The sequence below is a fragment of the Rhamphochromis longiceps genome, linkage group LG6 (genome assembly GCF_057381845.1).
Source record: "Rhamphochromis longiceps isolate RC_006_pf linkage group LG6, R_longiceps_female_GT1.1, whole genome shotgun sequence".
Taxonomy (NCBI): domain Eukaryota; kingdom Metazoa; phylum Chordata; class Actinopteri; order Cichliformes; family Cichlidae; genus Rhamphochromis; species Rhamphochromis longiceps.
Window position 1 is genome coordinate 19,963,451 of NC_140562.1, and position 22,473 is coordinate 19,985,923.

The window sequence follows — 22,473 nt, forward strand, 5'->3', positions numbered from 1 at the left end:
CCGTGCTTTGCACCAACTGTAAACTGGCAGCTGTAGCATCATTTTAAGCATCTATACTCTATTTAATATACTTATATACTTATATACTTAGTTAAGCGAGTAGTGAATACTTTGAATTTCATTAAAGTGTTTTTTTTAAGTATTGAATGGAAGGGAAGGGAAGTCTACAAGTATTTTAAACATGCACTGTACTGCGATGTAGCAGAGGAAGGCCGATTTTGGTTCTATAGCTCAGCGACATATGGAAGAACAAATGTGAAAGCGTTTCTCTGAATATGAACTCTGAAAGAAGGAGAGCTCTAACTGGACTTTAACAATGTGGATGTCAGAAGAGAAGAAGGAGCAAGGCGATGCGGAGAGAATGAGAAACCAAAGACGGGAAAGTTCAATTTAAAGAGTGAAAACACTCTTTGGAGTTGACGGAGCAAGGGTTGGTGAGAAAGAGACAGGTGCACAGCTATGGGGAGAAAGAAAGCGAAGACAAAGGGAGTGGTGGGATGGCGGAGCTAGTCCTTCTGTTGCCGCGGCCTCCCTCTCCCTCTCCTCATTGGTCCTCTGGAGGTTTTCCAGAGAGCCCTGCTGTACTTAATAAAGGCCAGTCAAGCACCAGGCATTGCTCCAAGACCTGCTATTTTTCTCCACTTCCTTGAAACCCGGGCTAGAATTTTGAAAGCGAGGGTGTGGATAAAAGAAAGTGGGATGCAGAATCAAAACAGGGAATTTAAGATGCTTCACAGTTAGCTTAGTCTGCTGCAGTTATTGGATTTAGTCAAAATATAACATTCAAAAATGAGGGAAGGGGAGGGAAGAAAATAATCATTCAATGCTTCGTCTTTCATGTCTGTACTGTACGGAGGTTTGGCAGAGCACTTGTGGGTAATTTCAAAAAAAGGAGCAGTCTATTGCAGGATTTTCTGAGGCGCTGTAGGAGGCTCACTTAGTTACCATCATTCAGATATAATACTCGGGCCTTGTGGAAGGAGTAGCGGGAGAAATGTTTACAGAGGAGGTGTCAGAACTTGTCAGCTGAGCAAGTACTACATAGTCACCGAGTTTGCGAGTGCCTTTAGGCTGCTTTGCAAAAGGGAATGTGTGCGCTGCATGGAGAGAGAATAAACGAGTGAAACAGACATGCGAAAAGGGATAAAGGGAAAAGAGACAAGGGCTGTTATTCCTCTGTGACCTTGGCTAAGGTTTCAGTCAGCCCGCGGTGTCTCATGACCCTGTTTGGATTCAGTACAGTAGCAGCGGCCTGCTTGAACCGGTTATGCTCCTCACCTCTACAAAGATGTAGATAAAGTTGATGATCTCAGTCATTTGTTTCCTTTCCAAACCGTCATCTTGCTTCTCTCCAAAATGGCTCCGGAGCCTCATTCCAGATGGGACAAGTGTGTGTGTGTGTGTGTGTGTGTGTGTGTGTGTGTGTGTGTGTGTGCGGAGCTGAAGTGGTTACAATCTCAAATACTGTGTCAAATACTGTGTTCCTTTTATTGCAGCTGGTTATTTTTCTGTTGCATAATCTTTTAATAAATATTTATTGTCATTCAGCACTTTCACCTGCTTTATATTGCAGTCATAATCAGGACTAGCTGCAAACTTGGTTACTATCAGGAAGTAAATCAAAACTAAGAGCCACCCTGTCAGTTAGGCATGTAGCTACCGAGAGCAGGAAGCTGCACGTAGTTTGGCGAAACGCATGCTAAGAGCATCTTCTCTCGGCATTAGATATGCGCTGCTTCCTTTGAAACACATTAAGAAAAAGAGCTGTTCGGTGGTTGCGGTGCACACGGTGCAGCGTCTTAACTCCCAAAAAAGAAATGCAGCCCAGTTGAAGGTGCTCTCGACCTGCAGCAAAAATCAATTTGACATCATTTATAGTGGTATAAATGCCCTATTTCAGGGCCGGTCATGGTGCCGCCCCTGAATGCCAGGTCAGTTTCTAATCAGGATGTATGTGGGTCAGTGGGAGAAAAACAAAAGGTCCAAATGCGACCAAGGGTTTTAGCACATTCTCATCATGTCAGCCATGAAATCAGCACAGAAATCACAGCACCAGGGTACAATCTGTTTTCTGGAGGTGATTGTACCTAAAAGTATGATGAAAAGAATTACATAGAAAGAGACAAGAAGGAGCACACACACACCAAAATACATACTCTCAAAGATCTGTTTTAAAAAACCTGCAATTTTGACTGACAAGATGCCGGCTTTGCCTGTGGCTGTTCACTCTGCAGAATTCAAACAAGCCCTATCAGCTGATCGTTGTTGCTAAAGTTCATATAAGATGCTTGGAGCTTGAGGCCAGCAACGTGTTCCTATTGAACATGTTTCAGTAGGTAATTAGGTAATTATTAACTAGCAACAGGTCATTAACAAGATTTGGTAGGAAAAAAAGAGCCGTTCTGAGAGGCTGACAGTGTTTCAGATAATGAGGGGTTCACCAGTGTGTAAAGACTGTGTGGTCATGTAGTTAAAAAATACAATTTTTCAAAATAAAAATTGTAAAGAATTTGGGGGGGATGTCATTTACAGTGCATAATATTGTAAAACGATTAAAAGAAACTGAATAAATCTCTATATGCAAGTGACAAAGATGACAACCGGTATTAAATGGCCATGATCTCTGAGCCCTTAGTCACCAGTGTATTAGAAACACATAATTCTGTAGCAGAAATCACTGTATGACCTAAGCAACATATTTTTGTCTGTGCATTCACAAAACGCATCATGTAAAAGAAAACACACACACATGTATATTTATATAAAGATCCAGAAACACTTCATTTCTGGTCCTGAGCTAAATTAAGAAGGACTGAAGTGAAACAGAAAACTGTCATTTGGTTTGATATAAAAAATTGTTTAATTCTTTGTGAAAATAACAGATGCTGCATCCTCCAGGCTAAACAGGAGATGAACCATCTGGTTTATGAATGACTGTGTAGTTCAAAAGCCAGTGATGGTGGAACAGAGTTAATTATTGCCCTTACCATTAATACTGACATATTTTAGAAATATCAAAATCAACGTGTCATTTTCAAAACACACTCGACCTTCCAGCAGCTTTTATGTTGTATTCATTTGAGGCCTTACTGTGTTGTAAAGCATCATTTTTTGATTTTGGCTTTAGGAAAACTAAAGATGTTGCCTCAAAGAGCACACCTGATTTTTAAGCTTTGAGAGGTGAGATGTGTCTTTGTATGGCAGCAGCAGAATGTTATTTAAGAGGTTTAGCAGGCATGCATACAGTCATGTGAATAAGAAAAAAATAAGCAGAACAGCTTAGGTCTCCAAGGTTGCATCCAAACAAACCACAAGGTTTCTCAAACGGTGTCATTTGGACAGACAAGACTAAAGTAGAGATGTTTGGCCAACGTCCACTGTGCAACATTTGGTGAAACCATCAGCACAAACACCTCATGCCAACTGTCAAGCACGGTAGTGGAGGAGTGATGATTTGGGCTTGTTTTGGATCCATAGGTCCCGAGCACCTTATAGTTGTTCTCCTGTAGTATAAGTATTCTAGAGTCAAATATGAGGCCATCTGTCCAACAGCTATAGGTTGGCCTAGACTGGGTCATGCAGCAGATCAAGGTGTCCAAGTCCGGACCTCAACCCTGATAACAGTCCTGTGGTGGGACTTCAAGTTATTGCTGCTTAAGATGCTTCTACAAATTGTTGAGTCATGGGTTGTACTCAGTATTGCGCACACCGCTTTTGTAGTTTTTGCTTACTTGTGTTAAATAAGTAATGGCACAGTGAAATATGTTGTGTTGTTTTTGTTCATCTCAGATTGTATTCAAATCATTTTAGCTGGGAAGGCCTTGAGGCAACTGCTGTTGTGATTTGGTGCTATATAAATCAAATTGAATTGAACTGAATAGCTCGTTTTCTAAAACCCCAGGATGTACTGCTTTTTTTTTTTATGTATCCATGACATGATCCTTTGCACAGGTGGGAAGACGGAGTGAGACAAAATGATACTGTAGATGTTTAAATGGATCTTCGTGGTGTAATTACTGTGGGGTTTTTTTTTTTTTTTCATTATTATCTAGATTTCTAATAGACCAGTTTTTAACTCTAAGTGCCACAATCCAAGTCATTATTATGAGAATGAAAGGTTGACGTTATTTAATAGCTCCGGGCGCCGAACGTTGCGCTTAATAAATTAGGTTTGGCTAACAAAATTATTAGACCCTTTAAATTACATAAGCACCATTGTTTCCTTTTCTGCTCTCACTGTTTCTGAGATAACTTTGAATCAATGCCTTTCACTATATCTGTCATCCTTCATGAACCAGCTGCTACACATGGAAACTAATTACTACTTGAAATGGTGAAAGTGGTTGTAATGAGTTGCTAAATAGGCTCAGGTCAACAGCACAGGAAAAATGTGCAAAAACAGGCTACTGTGTGGGTTTCAGAGCATAATTCACTAAGCACCTCTAATTACCCTTAACACAGTTGCACATTAAAGGAACATACCGCGGGATGTGCATGGCTTAGCCCATTACCTGCAAATCATATTTAACACGCATGTTCCAGACATTTTTAAAATGCGTCAAATGTTTCAGCACGACAGGAAAATCAATTCAGAAACATGCGAGACAGGAAAACAGTCACAGTTAATTAGTAATGTGCTTTGTTTTGAGCGGAGTTACTATGAATGGTTAAAAACAAAAAAACAACTTCCCTTTTGGTGTTTTCAAGAATTCTCAAACAGCTAAGAATGAATGCTGTAAAAACCACAACCCGACCAACATTGGATTGGTTTTTTTGCGGGGGGGGGGGACAAAATGAGTTGCATGTGAAAGACGGATGTTGTCGTGTCAACCGCTGATTACTAAAGCTGTTTTTACAACCTCAAGATGAGCTTTTTTTTTCTATCACCATCGTAGCTTTTGAGAAACCACCCATCACACGGGGGTGGATCTGACTGTGAAACTGCATGCTCAATGGCTGATGACTCGTCATTCACACGGTGAAGAGTACCTTACTTTATCCTCCTTTTTCACTCTACTGGCTATCATCATTTACAAAGTGATCTCCATGTTTTACTCAGTAACACTTAAAACTAGTGATTGATGTCAGCACAAAAGTGCTTACTGAGGTCACGGTGACTGGGAGCGGAGGAGCGGGGAATCTCTTTGCAGCTAGTGGAGTTGCCCCCTACTGGTCATTAAGAAGAATGCAGGTTTAGAAACTTTCACGTTGGCTAACAGCATGTGATTGACAAGTCAGCAGCCAATGAGCTGGAGGTTTCACAGTCACATCCACCCCTCCTCATCACATATGTTTTTTGAAGCTAAAATGGCAATAGTGAAAACGCTAACCTCAAATTGAGTCTTCACAAACCACCGGATGGTTCATGGTAGCTATGTCCATCTTTATGCCTGCAACCTGTTTCCATCTTTTATATACAGTTTGTTGGCCATTACTGATTACAGTAGCAGCAGTATTGTAAACAGTGGAGTTGGAGCCACAATTACAAGATGAGCCCATTTTAAATTACTTCAGGCATCTATTTGTAATACTTGTGTTTTCTAAAAAAAATAAAACTCTATGTGTGAGTTGTCTTATGTTTATGAGTGAAAATGTGGATAACTACGTTTTTCTAATGTGGGATTGACTTTTACTATTTAAAAGACCCCTGTTTTTGACTACTTTTATAACGAATACAGAAGTAATATAAAGAAAACCAACACTGTCACCCAACAGTCCTGATCATTACTTTAACACATTGCCCTCACTGTTTTAAAATACAACCACAGATGACAAATTGAACATTAACTTGCTCTTCAGATTGCTGTTTTTTAAAACCAACCCTACAGCCCACTGAATATTTATTGTGATAACACCATTAATTATCTGAAAAGCATTCAGCAGCTCTCAGCGTAGCCCAGATAGAGCACAATAGAGACACATTAGGCGAATATTTCTTCCTGTATATGTCTAATGGAATCGCAGGCTTGGCTGTTCAGTACAAAGTCCCCTGCAGTCATGTCAAAACGGCTAACAGGTTTAAGTAGAGAAGTCTGCACTGTTTAGTCCTCATTGCTAGTATTGGGTCATTAAAATTTAAATCGTTTCAAATAATTGTTGTACAGTCATTGCATCCATATCAATGACGTAATGATTTGTCTGATTCCCAGTTCCCAAAGAGGGTCTGAAGAACCAGGCGGCGTTCGAGGAGATGAGGGTTAATTACATTAAAGAGCTCCGGCGTTCGGTGGGAAAAGCAACCAACAACTCCGGCCAAACCTGGCAGCGCTTCTTCCAGCTCACCAAGCTGCTGGACGCCATGCATGATGTAAGTACCCTTGACCCCCCCTCCCCCCCTTTGCCAGTTGCATACAGTACTGCCTTCCCTTGGCAGTCTAGTTATGCACTTTAGGGCTCTGATACAACTGGAAATGTTCTCAGTGAAATGGCAAAATAGTGGATTTGGATAATGTGTTTACTTAGCAGTTCAATGGTGCCGTGGCTTGGAATAAGGATTATTACATCCCATTTTCTCCCTGAGGGAAGGTTATTTTGGAAAAGGCAGTGATGAGGCTCGTATTGGTGAATGGAACAAAAGGGGATCGATATCAGCTTGCAGTTTATTGAAGTTCACACTGGTCACCATAGCAAATGTGCAAAATGAGGTTTTTTTTGTTTTTTTTAAATGTATGTGTCAACAAGTGCGTGGGAGAATGACAGTGTAGGCACAGCCTCTGGAGGTGAGCGTTAGCTGCTCTAGTCATAGAGATTCAACGACCCTAATGACTGAGTGAATGGGGTTAGTGCTGGGCAGATGACCCTTCTTTTAAAGAAGGGCTGCCCAGACAAAAATCAGTGGTGCCCCCAAGTGGTAAAGACAATCAGTGAAATTCAGTTGCAGTTTACACACAGTTAAAAAATATACATGTACAGTACTGTGTGAAAGTATTGCGTCTTTATATTTTGCTTCCAAGGAGTCAGACTTTCTTGCAATTTTTTAAAGTGGTCTTAAGCAATTGTTCTCCAGGCTTTCTGAACTTCCTTTATTGGCTGCTTTTTCACTCATTTTCAGTCGGTACAAGAAGCGGACTGAAAATGAGTGTACCTGTGAATAATTCAAGTGTAAAACACAAGAGATGAACCAGTTTGAGGTGTATCCTTAGGCGCTGTCATGAAGCCATTCTCAATGAAAGGAAACAGATTACACTTTCAGCACGTCTGATGAAGAGATGAATCCAAATATGACATTTATGGTTAAAGTCATCAGTATATATAGAGAAAGTTAAGAGAATGGGCCCAGCCATGGTTTTGGACTGCATTAGAGCCAGTGGTGTTGGGAATCTTGTCAAAATGTATGGAATTCCAAACTCAGAAAAGTGGAATCGTTTTTCTAGCTAAATATAAAGAAATTAGGGGTGGCTTAAGACTTTTGCACAACGTTGGTAAGTAGGAAATAATTTAGAATTTAGAAAATAAAGTGGAAAAAACCCAGTTATGTTTCTAATAATCATATTTTTCTCTCTGTGGTGTCCAGTTGGTGGGGAACTTGTTGGACTTCTGTTTCTACACCTTTCGTGAGTCCCAGGCCCTGAAGGTGGAATTCCCCGAAATGTTGGTGGAGATCATCAGTGACCAGATACCAAAGGTGGAGTCAGGCCTCACTCACACGATCTACTTCCACAAGAAGTGACTCTTTACACAGATGGGACAGAAGCGGCATTAAGAACTCGAAAAAGAGGAGCGAGAAAAGTTCAGGGAAGAGAAGAAATGTGCTGGGAAGGCCCGTCCTGCTGGCCCGCACCGTGTCGCTCAGTATGCCAGCGTCCTCGTACTGGATGGAAAGATTTAGAAAAAAAAAAGAAAAAAAGAGAAAGTTTGGGGGAGAAGGTTTTGACCCTGCAGTCACCACGAGCGGTTTAGAGCTGCGGATAGTTTGAGAAGCCGAGCGTGACACACCGAGAAGGACTTGTGACAAATGTGACAAAGCATCCCGAAGTACACCAATGTCCCCCTGCCCCAAAGACGATAACAGTATTTTCTATGGAGATAAAGCCATACATTTCTTAGGGCGCACTAGATACATTCACTACACACACACAGAAACACACGTAGAGGGAAATCGACACACTTAACTGTCCACATGCCTTCACACAAAATGCACAGGTGCACTCCACATGCACTAGAAATGGGACTCCCTTACTTACAAATCTAGAGAAAAGGTTTTGTTGCAAATATTAACTCTGGCTTATGCAGTCTTTCACAGATAATAGTACTATGAAAAAAAATTATGCCAATATTTACATTTGCTTTGCAGTGTAGTGACGAGACTGCAGGGCAAAAAAAAAGGACACTAATGAGGAGGCACAGAAAATCTAGACTTAATAGACAAAGGTCTATTTGAATATATTCCAAGGGCTATACAAGGATCATCATAAGCTGAATAGTCGCATCAAATTTAACAAGGTTCAATTTTAAAATCGGTATCATATAAGCCATCGCTGACATTTACATGCTGATTTTTCTTTTTCAAAGTTAAAATGTGTAGTCAAACAATCAAAACTAATATGCAAAAGTCCAAAGCTAAAGCTGTTTTGAAACACAAACGTCTCTCTCTCGCGTAAAAGAAAGCTTTGCACGTGATGCTCCCATGTCATAAAGTCACTATTTTAGAGGCATGGTGGTGTAGAATTAAAGACAATATTGACGAGAGACTTCTTACCTTTGTGCAGAAATGGTCAGGAGCGCGGCGGGATGGAAAAACATAATGCATTTACGGAAACAATTTCAGTACAGTCCGCTGGTAATGGATTTGACTGAGGTGCATCCATAGTAATTGCTGTTATTTGTGTTATCTCCAGAGCAGCTGTCCAAATGTCTGTTTTTACTCACAATGAAGCGAAACCAGCCCTTTGTGAACCGACACTTATCTACTCTTCCCAGAAAGAATAAAAAGCATTTTTTTTTAAAGAAACGTGTGTTGCAAAGGTTTTAAGTTTTTGACAAGCCAGTCGTTTTACATTTAAGGTGCTTCGTTTCTACAAAAGCCAGGCAAAACATAACATGTACAGTAACTTGGTAGAACAGTCCATGCAGTACGCCACGTGGGCTCGCAGTTCAAACACGCATACTCTGTAAAGTCGATATAATCCAAGACAGAGCGTTAACTCTTTGCAGTGCTTACAGTAAAAACAGCTAACGTATCAAACCCCAGGCAGATGTGTACAGGTATTAACTTCTTAAAAACACCCTCTATTCAGCTGTTGTACAGAAGACGTTTTTAAGGTACACGACGACGAGAGCTTGATGAAGATGTGTTGGTATGATCACTTTTCCCTCACTTTGCTTATTTCCTTTTTTTTTTCCCTATCTTCGGGCCAAGTGCTACTATTTTAAAAGCATGGCGAGGCCCAGTCATCTGGACCATTAGCTCGTCTCACACCCCACTGGTTTCCGGGTGGTTGTGGAACACTACTATGATGCTACTGAAAAACGACAGAGTCGCTGGGGAAGAAAAAGAGTGCGCGTGTGTGCAAGGGGAGGGTGGGGGTGGGGGGGGGGGGGGGGGGGGGGGGGGTTGGTGTGTGAATATTACTATTCTTTTTTTCGTGCCCTGTAAGTGTGTATTTACATGTGTGTATGGAGTGCGTGTGCGTTTTTTTGTTTTGTTTTTTCCTCCTGGCAAGCATGTGCATAGATGATCTGCTCTTTCGGCGTGGGTATTATGCATTAATGTTATAGGATTATCCTATTTCCACATTTAGATTTTTTTGCACAGAGAAGATACAATGTGAAATGAGGCGTCAGTGCAGCTCGTATGAATTCTCTCTTTCGATAAGCAACTTTGATAATGCGGGGTGGGGGAGGGGAGTAAAACGTTCTGCATGGTCACCCCGGCCTAAAGTTAGAGACGACATCATTACCACATCAGGGTGGCCGCGTGCTGTATTTGTGGCCTCGTGCTCAACTGAGGTCTCGTCTGTGTTGTTATTTGCTTTGAAGTTGGCATAACAGAGTAAGTAGGTAAGTAACTTTACTTACTTATAGCCCTTTTGCACTTGTACCTACTCAGCTTGACTTGACCCGGTTTTTAAGGGTTTTCGAGTAGGTGGTAGTACCTGCTACCAGGTTCTTTTTTTAGTACCTTCTCGGCGGTTGTTCTGAGGCTAACCGAAAATGTTACATCAACAGGCCACATGGCACTGATTGCCTAGCCAGTGGCGTCATTCCACAAGTCATGACAGCGACTCCTTCACCAAAATTTTTGAAACTCAGCAAGGAGAAAAATGGCTACACAAACAAACAACACTGTGGTCCTCGAGTTTGACAAAAAGAACTAGACCGAGCAGCAGGTAGCTCATCCTCCATTGTTGTGTTGTGTTTGTGTCATGGGACTTACTGTACTGTATTTGGTACTCGATTGTAATGGAAAACAACCAAATTTGAGTCAGTCGAGTTGAGTAGGTACTAGTGGAAAAGGGCTGTTACTTACTTACGTCATTAATTGCTTGGACGTTGGTGTAAAAAGATAGTAAGTAAAATCAGTCAAGGTGATTTTACTTACTTATTTACATAACTGCTTGGAGGTTGGCATTGTTGGGATCACGACTGTCATTCGATACTGTATTTTTGGGGGAGAGGAAAGCAAAGCAGGGTATTTGAACTTTTTGTCATTCCCAAATCCGAATCCTTTTTCAGTAATTCACAAAGAGGTTGGTGTGTGTGTGGGCCCGGTTCACTCATGAAGGCTAGGATTCTTGTGTTTTGCCATAAACTTTATAATAATTTCTCCTGCGCAGTCATTATCATGCAGTACCCGATTCATCTTTGCCGTGCCCTTACGCTGATCTGTCACTGTTTCTTTATTTTGCTTCTTGTCTTTTTTTTTCTTTTTTCTTTTCAAGAATTCAAAATTTTAAAAAATAAACTGTCTAAAGGTTCATAGGATGAATGGGAAAGTATTTTTGAGAGAATTATATTTTGCTGGAAAACAATATTTAAGTACTTTGTCTAAAAACGATATCCTTTTTGTAAAATGAAATGTTATTGCATGCTTTTTGATGAGATGTTTACATTGTATTTAAAAAGAAAAAAAGGGAAACTTGTGCCTTTTTATCTCACCTGATTTACAGTTTTACAGTATATATTGTAAATAATACAGCAAGTCCTTATGTTGAGTGTAGTATAAAACATTTCTACTTTAACCATCTTGTTGGAATATTCGAGAAAAAAAATGACAAAAACAAACAAACAAAAAAAAATTAATGTGTGTTTCCCACTCGCCATGTCCTGTGTGTCGGATCACAGAGGAGAATTTCAAGAAAGGGGTTGGCACCAGGCAAAGGGCCAAACAGAGAAATGAATGTATCATACATCGTGAGAGACTTATGGAACTTACTACCTGAATGTTAGAGAGAGAACATTTATTATCTTCTTATTAAGTAAAATTATTTGATTCTGCATCTTTTTTCTGTTTTTTACTTTTTGCATTGTTGTTCCCCGACTCATAGAGAAAAAACAAACAAACCACGATTTAAAAAAGGATTTATTTTGTAACGAGATGTATGAAGTGATGGATCCTTGTTGCTGTTGAAATGATTTCCTAATCCGTGGCGGTAATTGTTGATGAGCACCACAATAAAAATCACGAAGTCACAAACTATTGAAACTGCGGCTATGTGACAGAACATTATTTTTGGCTTTGTGCACACACTGAGAGAAGCTGCGGTTTACCCGACCATCCAGCCAATTTCAATTATGACCCCCCCCCCCCCTTTTTTTTTTTTCTTCTGGACCTTCAAATTAAAAGTATCAAAAAATGCAAAGATGATGTTGTTATCAAGCTCCATCTCCTTTATCGTCCTCCAGATATATGAGCTGGCTATTTTTTAGATAAATACTTTTGGATATAGTTTAGTGGGACACGCACTTGTTCGCTTGCTTGCAGAGAGTTAGATAAGAAGATGAGCATCACTCCAGTGTTGAAATCAGAAATCTGCTTAGGCTGAACATAAAGACTGGAAACAAGAGGAAATAGCAGGGAATGGTGTCGTTTGAGGCGCCGTCAGGCGGGGCTCAAGACCACAGTGTTTGAATATGAGCCACTGCTGGCATAATAGGAGAGGAGACAGACCTGGCACTCGCACAACGGCAAAGGTCACGGTAGAAGCATCATTTTTAGAGGTAAAACCTTTTTAAAATGTTATTTAGGGGCAGATTCTGCAATTCGTTTTAAACACTTATGGAGGTTTAATGTCCCAGTGAGCATTCAAATTCAAAATAACTGCCCGGATCAACGTGTGGAGGCATTTGTTGAAGGGCTTTGGCGCCATCAGTGGTGGAGTTGCATTGTGGCTGATGTGAGAGTGATAACAGTCAGTCTGGTAAATTTTGGGGAAATTGATTACTAAAACAGCCGACTGAGAGCGGTATCAAAACATCTCATCTCCTAACTCTCCGCTAAAAGGGACTGTAAGTGTGTTTCCCCCAAGTGTCGAGGCAATGCTTCGGAGGAGCAAGATTAATGTATTGTTTACTTAATGGTCATCAATCACCGCCCACTGCAAACAATAAAATCAACCCTTACCCCCGTACTTGGGGGAGCGGCTCTATCTTCAAAGCTGTCCTAAATGAACTCCCTCCCTGTCGGCTCGGGATAACTCGGGATATTTGTCTGGTTTTTTTTTTCTTTCTAACTGCAGTGTCACAGTACACTTTGGTGGAGTCACTGTACGTGGAGTCCCATCATCACCATTCTCTGTTCACAATAATGATTCGGGTGTAGAGAGACTAAGCCATATCTCCACAGCCATGGCAGTGCATTTTCTTATAAATATATACAACATTTTTTTTCCTGTTTTTTTAGTTTCTTTCTTTTTCCAATTTGAAAATTGACTTTTTTACTCAGATGCTTTGTATAATAATTCTCAGCAAACATACAGTAGACAACCCTCACTATAAACCAATAAAACATCTTCGAAAGCAGTTACTACTGTATATCTTGATGCAGATATTGCCATACTTGTGTTTGCAAACTATTGCAAGATTCTAATAAAAAAAAACATTAAATTGAAGCATTTGTTGTAATTTATGGGTTGTGTGCAACTGTGTGCGTGTGTGTGTTTTAAAGGCGTGTGCGATGAAATCTGTACCAATGAGAAGAAGCTAGAAAACTCGTTTACATCATGGGATGCATATAGCCCACTTTGATCTTAAGTGGGCCGGACCATTGAAATTCACTCTTTCTGTTAATATATAGTTGAACTGAAATTGTAAGTAAATAAATGTGCAACATAACATAAAAAGCTCTGGCTTGTAGTTGCCTGTCCTGTGATTAAACTACATTTTTACTCTGGACCAACAAGAAGAAAAAATGAAAAATGACCAAGGGGAAGATCTTTATTAGGAGGAAAAGGTCTGTGCCGGACCGATTCTGCCCCCCTGGGTCTTGTATTTGATACCCCTGCCCCAAACTATAAGAGTTGATGGATGTATTTGAAACAGCTGCATTTGGTGGGCGGTGATATTAATAAGGTAAAGAAAACAAAACAGAGAGAAGCATCAGCAGGTACGCCATTCACTAGGAGAGGAGATGAAGAGAAACAGAAAGAGGGAAGAGTGAATAATGACAAAAAGGCAGCGGGCAAGCGTGAGCCTTTTACAGTAAAACGACGCCTGTGGAGAAAAATCACCATTAACCTTGTTAAAGGCTGATCTGAAAACACGCCTGCTTTGCCAGACTGTAGAGCAGACAGTATTACTTTTTTTTTTTTTTTTTGCTCATTTTCCTCCTTCTCCCTCTCTCTCTCTGTGAATCCACAGCCCTCTCCAAATCTCCCCCAGATTTCCAATTGCTTTCACTTGTAGTCGTGCCAGATAAACAGAATCTATTGGATCAGGCTGATTTCACGGCTGCACCCGCACACATGGCAGCTTCTGTGGCCCACTTTCTCAGCTGAGGAGTCCCCCCCCCCCCACCCCCTTTCCGCACACACACGAAAACACACTCTTTCCTTTATGTTTGAAATTCACTTTCCTCCAAATTCCCACTCAGTTTTCAGCCCCGGTAATACACCGAGTCTACGAGTGTGAAGCGTGATGGAGACACAGGAAAGTATTAAGGCAGTTGTGCCATTTTCTCATGGTTGTAGGTAAACTGCTGCGCTGCTTTGATCTGGGCTGAGTCACGGCACGGTGTGTGTGTGTGTGTGTTTTTTGGGGGCTGAAGGACACTGCGTCATGGGAGGTAGAGGACAGCTGGCACACAGCCGGTGGGGGGCTGGGATGTGAGAAATGAACACATCTATCTGGATTTTTTTACTCACACACATCAAGTAAGTCGACATGGTGACACTGATGTATACATCACCCCAGTCTGATGCACACTAATGAATAATGCATGCACAGGTAGGCTGACCTCAATCTTAAGTGGCAGTGGAGGGCAGCTCAACAAGCCTCAAATATGAAAAGCCCAACGCTGTTCCTATTCAACAATTTCACACAATGACGAGAACTAATAAATGAATGGAGCTTAATTGATTTTGAAACTACTAGAGCCTCAGTGAATCACTGGCTGAGGCAGCAGGGAGCAGAGATGAGCCTAAATACTACTGAGAGAGAGATAGGTAGGCAGATCGTTGCAGCATGGCATGCTTTCTGACTGACAGTCCAAAGAGTGTGAGAGGCAGGCAGGGTGCACGTCTATGATTCAGCAGTATTCTGCTGGAGGGAAGATGATGAAGAGCCATAGGAGTGGGTGGCAGTGGTGGTGGCGGTAGTGGTAGTTGAGGGATTATTGTGCCCATCTCATTAGCTATGCCTCATTTCATAATGTTAATGTTACAGTTGCTTCAGGGGGGCTGGTGGACATGTGTCACCCACTAAAACCACTAAAAACCTTTCTTTAAATGGACAAAGCCTGCATGTGTTTACGCTGCTAAACAGCGCATCAGCCCGTTCACTGGAGGCCTGAGTGTAGCAGGGGGTGCACTGATGGTGATTATGTAACAGAGGCCGAAGCTCTGGGTCTGGAGGCCATTTGGTGTGTTAATTACACAGATGTAGTCTAAGAATTAACATGCGTGAGGCTGAGATGTTAATGGATCAGGGAATGGTGAGGAGGGTGGATTAGTGTGTTTTTCCTCCATAAAAGATTAACATCTATTTTTAATCCCTTTATGGAAAGTTTTTTTGGAAGTAGCTTTTAGTCGGAGGGGCCCAGCACAGGTCAATATAAAGAGGAAGGATTACATTACACCACAGGGTTCAGTGTATGTGAAGTGGCTGCAGGATGAATCCGCATTTCATCATTTTATTCTTAGACTCTGTGGGAAACTGGGAGCCTTTTCAGTGACACAATGGATGAATCAGCAAAAAAAACCACACACGTTCCACATTAATAAAGCTGCACATTTCCCAGACAAAGATCTAAACGGCAAACTTTCGTTATAACTCTCAGTCGGCACAAAACGGCCATGAAATGTGTGTCGTTTAATAGGCTGTTGTGAGATTAGTCCAATAATTAAAGAAACTGTTAAAGACCTTAATTTGTAAAAAAAAAAAAAAAAATTAAATAAATCATTTATCGTATTTTTTCATGACAAGAATATGCAATGCAGTGAAAGAACAAAAATAGATATCTTTATTTGTTTAACATTGATCAAGAAGTTACCCAAAGGTAAATTTTAAAAAAGAGAGAGAGAAAAGCCAAGAACCTTTACAAACGTCATAAATCATTGTCTTAAATTATTGTAACCTCAGCTGCAAACACAAACAATCAGCTGAACCAAAGCTCTCAGACAAATGAAAGTGTTTCGCTGAACAGCTGAAGGATAAAATGTATTATGGTGTGCGCACATGCTAAAACCAAATCTAAATGACAACCTAAAAAAACCCATCCATTACTTAGCGCAGTAAATATACTTGGTTGTAACTCTTTAGGGCTTTGTACACTCGATGGATGCGAAACGGTACAAATATTTCAAAGTACTGCATTTCGTGGTCTCGCTCACAATAAAACACACATTTCCGATAAGTTAATAAAGAACTAATAAAAGTCAAAATTCAGACTTTCTGGGAGTGTCTCATTCCTTTGCTCTGAAGAACCTGAGTAACGTTGAACTCGAAAAACAACAAACCAGACGGAGGATTTGAGAAGAAAAACACTTGGTTTCGATCACCTGCTGAAATCGACTGCGGCTGATTGTCAGGTGTTAGTGTTTAACCCAACAGGTTCCATCGGGTGGCTAAGAGGCGTTTCTGAAAAAGTTCGGCAGCAACGATACGGCACTGTAAATTAAAATGAGAAAAAAAAAGAAGAACAAAACAAAACGTGCAATCAATGCGCCAATTACACAAAATACAATTACATCAGCAGTGTGCCTCCTTTTGCATGTCTAGCTATTCTCAAAAGAACAGAACATCGCAAAAGCGTATAAATGAAAAGTTCGCCCGATCGTTTTCATACATACCCGTACGCATGTTTACACCGGGTGCTTTGACTGTGAAGGCACAAAGGGTATCTCAAACAAATTTGCGTGGATCAATGTCAAGGGCTGTGGCGGGTTGTGAGGGGGTCAATGTTACAGTGGTTTTGAGTGCTGTCATTCTACTTTGTGGTTTCTGAAGATCACCCTTTGACTTTGAGCTCATGGATACCATGTATAACAGGGCAGAGGGCGCTTAGAGAGACGCTTCTCCTCTGGTTCTGCTAAGTTCCTTGGATAGAGGCTACAGCATCTTCATATACAGCAGAGCACTGGAAGTGCAATCCCATTTTGCAATTACAATTGTCAAAAATCAGGTGAACACTTGGCTAAAATGAACAAACACATAAACATGCTTGCAAATGCATTGTAAAGTCTACTTGCCAGCAACAAACAAACAAACAAAAATGCACCAATAACATCATATGGTGTTGTCATTACTGATTGAGAAAATTCAGGGCTTCGATTGAACGAGGCTATCGAGGCACGTGCATCTTCCCATACTTCCCTCGGCGAACGTGATGAAATGTCCATAAATATTTCCTTTTGGTTCTACAGCATCTCCACATAGTTTTCAGGGATGAGGCCCCTCTTCCCCTCCAGCTCCCCCTCCAGCCAGCCCGGCTCCCTCGACTGGGTCACTGCAAGAGAGGACACAGTGTCACTGACGGGGGGGAACAACAGCATGGGAGGGGATGAGGGTGGGAGAGAGACAGAGGACACTGGGCCTCCAGTGAGTACACTGTTAAGAGAGTGTGGAGGGCAGAGGTTTAAAGGAGGATACAGCGATTATTCAGTTACAATAAACTACACTGTGACCCTGTTAGCAGGACAGATATGTCAGAAAGCAAATCCCAGGCTGCAAAAAAGACCATACAAATTTACTTTAAATCCAGTGGTCATTTTGTTTTCTTTCGGCCCTTTCAGTTTAGTCATTTTACTCAAAACTGAAAGAAATAAGAACTTAAAAAACAAAAAAACCTTTCATATGGGTATAGACAAGTTAAGTCATTTCCAAACCTCAAAGCAAAACAGCCCGCTTTTAGAAGGCTTGCTAAATTGAAATAGAAACTAATATCTCACTTTTTCCTGAACAGAATGGGAATTTCAAAGACAATTGTTGCGATCTCTGTGACATCTAGTATCTGACGTCACCTCACCATATACGTTTTATCTGTTGAGTTGTGGTGGCATTAAATGAAGTGCATAATGAGTGGTGTAACAGTTAGTTGTGAAAAGGGAAGCAAATGCAGAGGAGCTTTAAATCTATGTTTGTTAAACCAGCGGTCCCCAATCCCCGGGCCACGGACCGTGAGTCGTTTGGTACTGGGCAGCGAGAGTTGAGGCTCAGGTATGAAATTCATGGTTTTCGGGGTTTTTAGTGTTATTTTTTAATCATTTTTATCGTTAATTTGGTTTCCCTGTGTCTTTTCTCATGTGTTATGAATAAATCTTCTGTTTTTTGGTAACAGTACTGGTTCTATTTTGTTGTATTTATCCGTGACACCTTAAAGGCCGGGCTGTGAAAATATTGTCAGACATGAACCGGTCCGTGGCGCAAAAAAGGTTGGGGACCGATGAGTTGAACGACCAGCAGGGGGCGACAGCTGCGGCTAGAAAAAAAAAAAAGCCCAGCTAAATAAAAGTCCATGAAAACATGCCTCTCAGGTCTCTTACTCTGTGACTTGAGTGAGCATTTTCCTGATGAGGTTATGGACCCAATCCCTCATGTCAGCTCTTGTAAAAAACAACATGACATTCATTTTTAAATCATAGCACCATTTCAAACTGAGCGCATTGGAAAAAAGTGACAAGAAATTCACAATTTTCCAGATGCAGACTTGCTGTGTAACATATACAGTTTAAACACCTTGCATTTTTTCCAGAAAATTAGTTTTTAAAAAATGCACCGTGAAAAAAATTAAGCTGACATTAAGTGATGATGAGCTGGTCCTGATGTTTCTGCACAAGAAGAGGAAGAAACTAAGATTCTGGGCTTATTTCTTCATTTTTCAGGAGAAGACACCAGGGAGAGTTGAAGCTGTATGACGGAAGACGAAGCTTGAATGTGTATTATATATATAAAAGACACACTGAACCTCTAACCAGTTCACAAGTGGTTTCTGGCAGCTGTTTACCAACACTTGATGGAATCAATTGCAAGGAAGGTGTTGCACCAAAAACCTGCTTGTGATCGTGTTAGTCTCTAGCAGATTGTTGCCCTTAGTGTGCTTGGTAGGCTAAGGTAGGTAACTACTAGCAAAGTCGCAGTAAAACTTGGAAAAAGTGCAATACAAACTGGAAACAGAAAATGTTGCCTCCAAAATAGAAGCAGAAAGTAGTTGCAGATAAGCTGGGCATGTTCCATGCAAGCCACCAGCCACCACAGCAATCTGTTAGCAACTAACACAATCGCAAGGAAGTGGAGGCAACACACATTTTCCACTCACAATCGTCGGTTGCCAGATGGTCATGGACTGATCTCTAGATCTGTGTGACTGGGGCCTTGTTTACTTGACCGTACCATTGTGACACGTCCAAAATGTCAGATAAGTTAATGTCACGTGTTTAGCAGTCGCGTGACTGAAAAACTACAATAAAACTCATAGGATGAGAACAATTTCAATCGTACTCATGCTTTTAAAATAATGCTAAAATGTGTTCAAAATATGGAAACGTGGAACACAGAGAAAAGTTCTGCAAAAACTTTCTGCTGGAAAGATAAAACAAACTGGACATAACTCCAGTTCTTTTTAGTGTGAATGTAGCCCCCCCCCCTTCACCACCACTGACTGCGTGGGTTGGCTAGAGGGGGGTCAAGACTTCAGGCTTTCATTGCCAAAGCCACCCCATGTCTCCGCCCCTGGGACCTGTCTTCCAGTGCAAGGACTGTTGTTAAAGGGCTGTTTGCATCCACTATGTTTTGAACTGTTATATATTGTATAGTATAATGGAACAACAACAAAAAACTTTAGGTCTCTAAGGTGGCTAAGAATCGAAGAATCGAAGAGAATAAATTATAAGCAAATAAGAAATGCAGATATGTTCTGCTAATTTTAAGGGTTAGGAAACATCAATATATGTCAACTTTGTCTTCACACATATACACAGACTTGGTAAAGAGTCAGACCTCTTGACCTTCTGCACATCTGCTATGCTCCAGCTGACTTAAGACCACAAATACATTTAGAAATAGAAGTGCAGCAAAATGTCAAGGGTTTTGAAGACACAGCAAGTAGATGTTTAGTTGATTAAAACCTCGGCACGTAACATTTATGTAACAATGTCAGTCGCCTCCTTTGAAGCCAGATTAAGTGCTGAAGGACACACAGATAGTAAACAAAGCTGTACAGAATGTGCCCAAACTTTCTTAACAGGATCACTGGAGATTTATGTTAAAATCCAAAAGAAACAACTTCAACAAGATAGTTATTTAAAACGTGAGAAAAATAAAACAGAGGATGGTTTAATCTGACTTTTAAAATATTATTATTTTCTTAATACTTATAAATCCACTTTCTAATAAATTAAGTGTTGTTACTGTAATCATGTTTTGAATGGCATGTACTCCTCACACCAACACTAAAATACAGTTGCACCCATTTCAAACAGTGCAAAAATGTAAAGCTACGTGATCACAACAACCAATAAATTCTTAGGTCATATCAAAAGCATCTCCACAAGCAGGTTTGCTTGTACATAATTCAGTATATACACTTTATACTATCTGTGTCTCATAAAGGAGGGTTCTCACAAAAATATAAAAAATAGGGACTCGAAAAATCCTCATTTCCTCTATGAGTGATTAAAGCTCAGTTGAGCTTCGACTCAGAGACACCACAGACCAAATCTGTGTCTCCTGCGCAGCCCTCCCTGTTCTCCCCCCTCCTTGTCTCATCTCTCCGTTCAATTGAAGATCAGATTGGCTGTTCGGTTTTCCTCCAAATCCAATATGCCAGGGCTGGTTCTGAGTGAGCGACTGGTGTAGGCGATAACACTTACCACCGTTGAATATGTCGCCGACGTGGAAGGAGAGCTCAGAGTCGTGCTCAGCCTCACATGGGTACACTGCCCTGGCTTTCCTGCTGGTGACACTGAAAAATGAAGGCAATCAGTGAGCTGGCGGAGCTTTGGGAAGGATTACCGCACAGTTCAATCTGGGCCCGGGGCCTGCTTGTTCATTCACTCACTAGCCTGAAACAGCAGAAATGGGCCAGGTTGGAAAATAAGAAAAAAAGTACTGAGAGAGGAGCTGGGCCACTACACAGCCTTGTCTTGCCCTATCTCTAGTCTAGACAGTCCAAGGAGCGAGTCAAAACACAGCTACAAGCACATGTGCGTGTGTGTGTGCTCAGACACAATGGGATGCAGCACTGTTTGCAGCAGATTTTGTACAGCCAAAAAGGAAAGCACACATCAGGTCTGCGCAGCAGACAACCATCTATGGTGAGATAATTAAAAAGTAGCAGGGGGATTCTAAAGTAGGTTTGCACACAAACACAGGTAGAAAAGAAATCTCCCTCCGCAGCGCTTCGGCTTTTAAATTCCCATTTGTGAGCTCAGAAGCTGCATTTTAAATCAGCCCGATGTAAAAGAGCGCCGTCAAAGAAACCATATTCACCGCACCGCAAAGGTTAGTAAAAAGACGTATTTATGCCATTCGGTTGGCAAAAACATAAAAACCGTCTCCACAGAAAGCTTGTTTTGCCCACCATTGCAAAGTGTTATCTCGAACGCCAGCAACATTACCATGTAGTAATTGTGCCTTCAACGCACGATGCCCTGATAAATATTTCATATTCTTTCTGCAGAGAGGCAACAATGTAGGATGAGAAAGGAGAAAGAAGATATACAAACTGAAAAAAGTTTGTGGTCACAGAGTTGTCAATACAACAATGCTCAGCCAAGTTCCTGAATTCAGAAGAATTTTGGAAGAATGCACTCATGTGGAACCGCATTTGGAAAAACGAAGACTTTTATTTCGATGAAAACAACATTGATGGATTGCCCATAGAATTACCACGCTGTTTGCATACTCCTCAGCAACATCTGAAGGCACCGAGAATGAACTGAGCATTTATTTGGAGGCAGGCAGGGCAATTGATCAGTGCAATGGGCTGACTGCGTGCACAGTCCCATCCACTTCTCTCAAGGTACCATTTGAGGCTTGACAAAGGAGAAGGTTGCTGCTATGGCCAATGCTTGTGTGGCATTCAATTCATCAAAGGTAACCAAATCACACAAAGAGTGAACAACATTAAAAAGAAAAAGAAGGAAAATATTGATGTGAAAAGCTGCGCTGATGCTAGACGATTGAGACACGCAAGATAAGAGCAGCGAGTTAGTAACGGAGGAAGTGATTTAAAACAGGAAAAGAGAGCGAAAGAATTTTTCCGCATGACATTCAAACATGATGCGAGCGTGATAGTGAAAAATTCAGACAAAACAGCACGGAAGAGAGGCCAACTGCAACTACGAAATTAGAGAAGAAACTAGCAAAGAGCCCTGTCTTACCTTTCCTCTTGCCTTTCTTTGTCAGAAGTAGCTTTGGTAGCAGCAGTTTGACGCTCTCCTGACGATCCAGGAGCAGAGCAGGAGGCTGCTGCTGTGGCAGATCTGCAAATAAAACAGAGCAGCTTAGTCACCACAGATTCCATAGTGTCGTCTGCTGACTGAAATTATGGTCAGCATTATGTAATCCATCGGTTTCCCGCTTTGGATTTTTGGATTTTTAGCCGCTGACGACTTGTTTTTTGAACACTATGAGAAAGGGGCGTCTCTGACTGGAATATTGCACAATTTATAGTTTATTTAATTCTTAATTCAACCATAAAGAACAAAATGAAACATTTAGACTTAGAATTAGCGTTTAGTGAGGTCATAAATCAAAAGAGAAGTAGGCTCATGTAACCACAGGCTTCTGTACAATCACTTGGTTTTGCAACTAGAAGAGTCACCCCCTGCTGGCCATCAAAAAGAATGCAGATTAAGGCTAAGGACATCTTATACATAC

The 22,473-nt window shown here is 41.1% G+C and overlaps 2 protein-coding genes across 5 annotated transcripts in view; one reads left to right on the forward strand and one right to left on the reverse strand.

Moving 5' to 3' along the window:
* Positions 1-9,507, forward strand: part of nr3c2 (nuclear receptor subfamily 3, group C, member 2) — a 139,050-nt gene extending 129,543 nt beyond the window's left edge. For all 3 annotated transcript variants that reach the window (XM_085409615.1, XM_085409616.1, XM_085409617.1), the window contains 2 exons: positions 6,150-6,307; positions 7,514-9,507. In XM_085409615.1, coding sequence (XP_085265741.1) covers positions 6,150-6,307; positions 7,514-7,669 — 314 coding nt within the window. In that variant the 3' untranslated portion in view covers positions 7,670-9,507. The remainder of the gene's footprint in view (positions 1-6,149; positions 6,308-7,513) is intronic.
* Positions 9,508-15,254: 5,747 nt separating this feature from the next.
* Positions 15,255-22,473, reverse strand: part of arhgap10 (Rho GTPase activating protein 10) — a 55,695-nt gene continuing 48,476 nt past the window's right edge. Inside the window, exons 21-23 of one of the 2 annotated variants that reach the window (XM_085409624.1) lie at positions 21,975-22,076; positions 20,463-20,554; positions 15,256-17,101 (exon numbers count right to left, since the gene is read on the reverse strand). In XM_085409624.1, the coding sequence (XP_085265750.1) occupies positions 17,013-17,101; positions 20,463-20,554; positions 21,975-22,076 (283 nt within the window). In that variant the 3' untranslated portion in view covers positions 15,256-17,012. Of the gene's footprint in view, positions 17,102-20,462; positions 20,555-21,974; positions 22,077-22,473 lie in introns of both variants that reach the window. The other variant, XM_085409625.1, reaches the window with a different exon arrangement.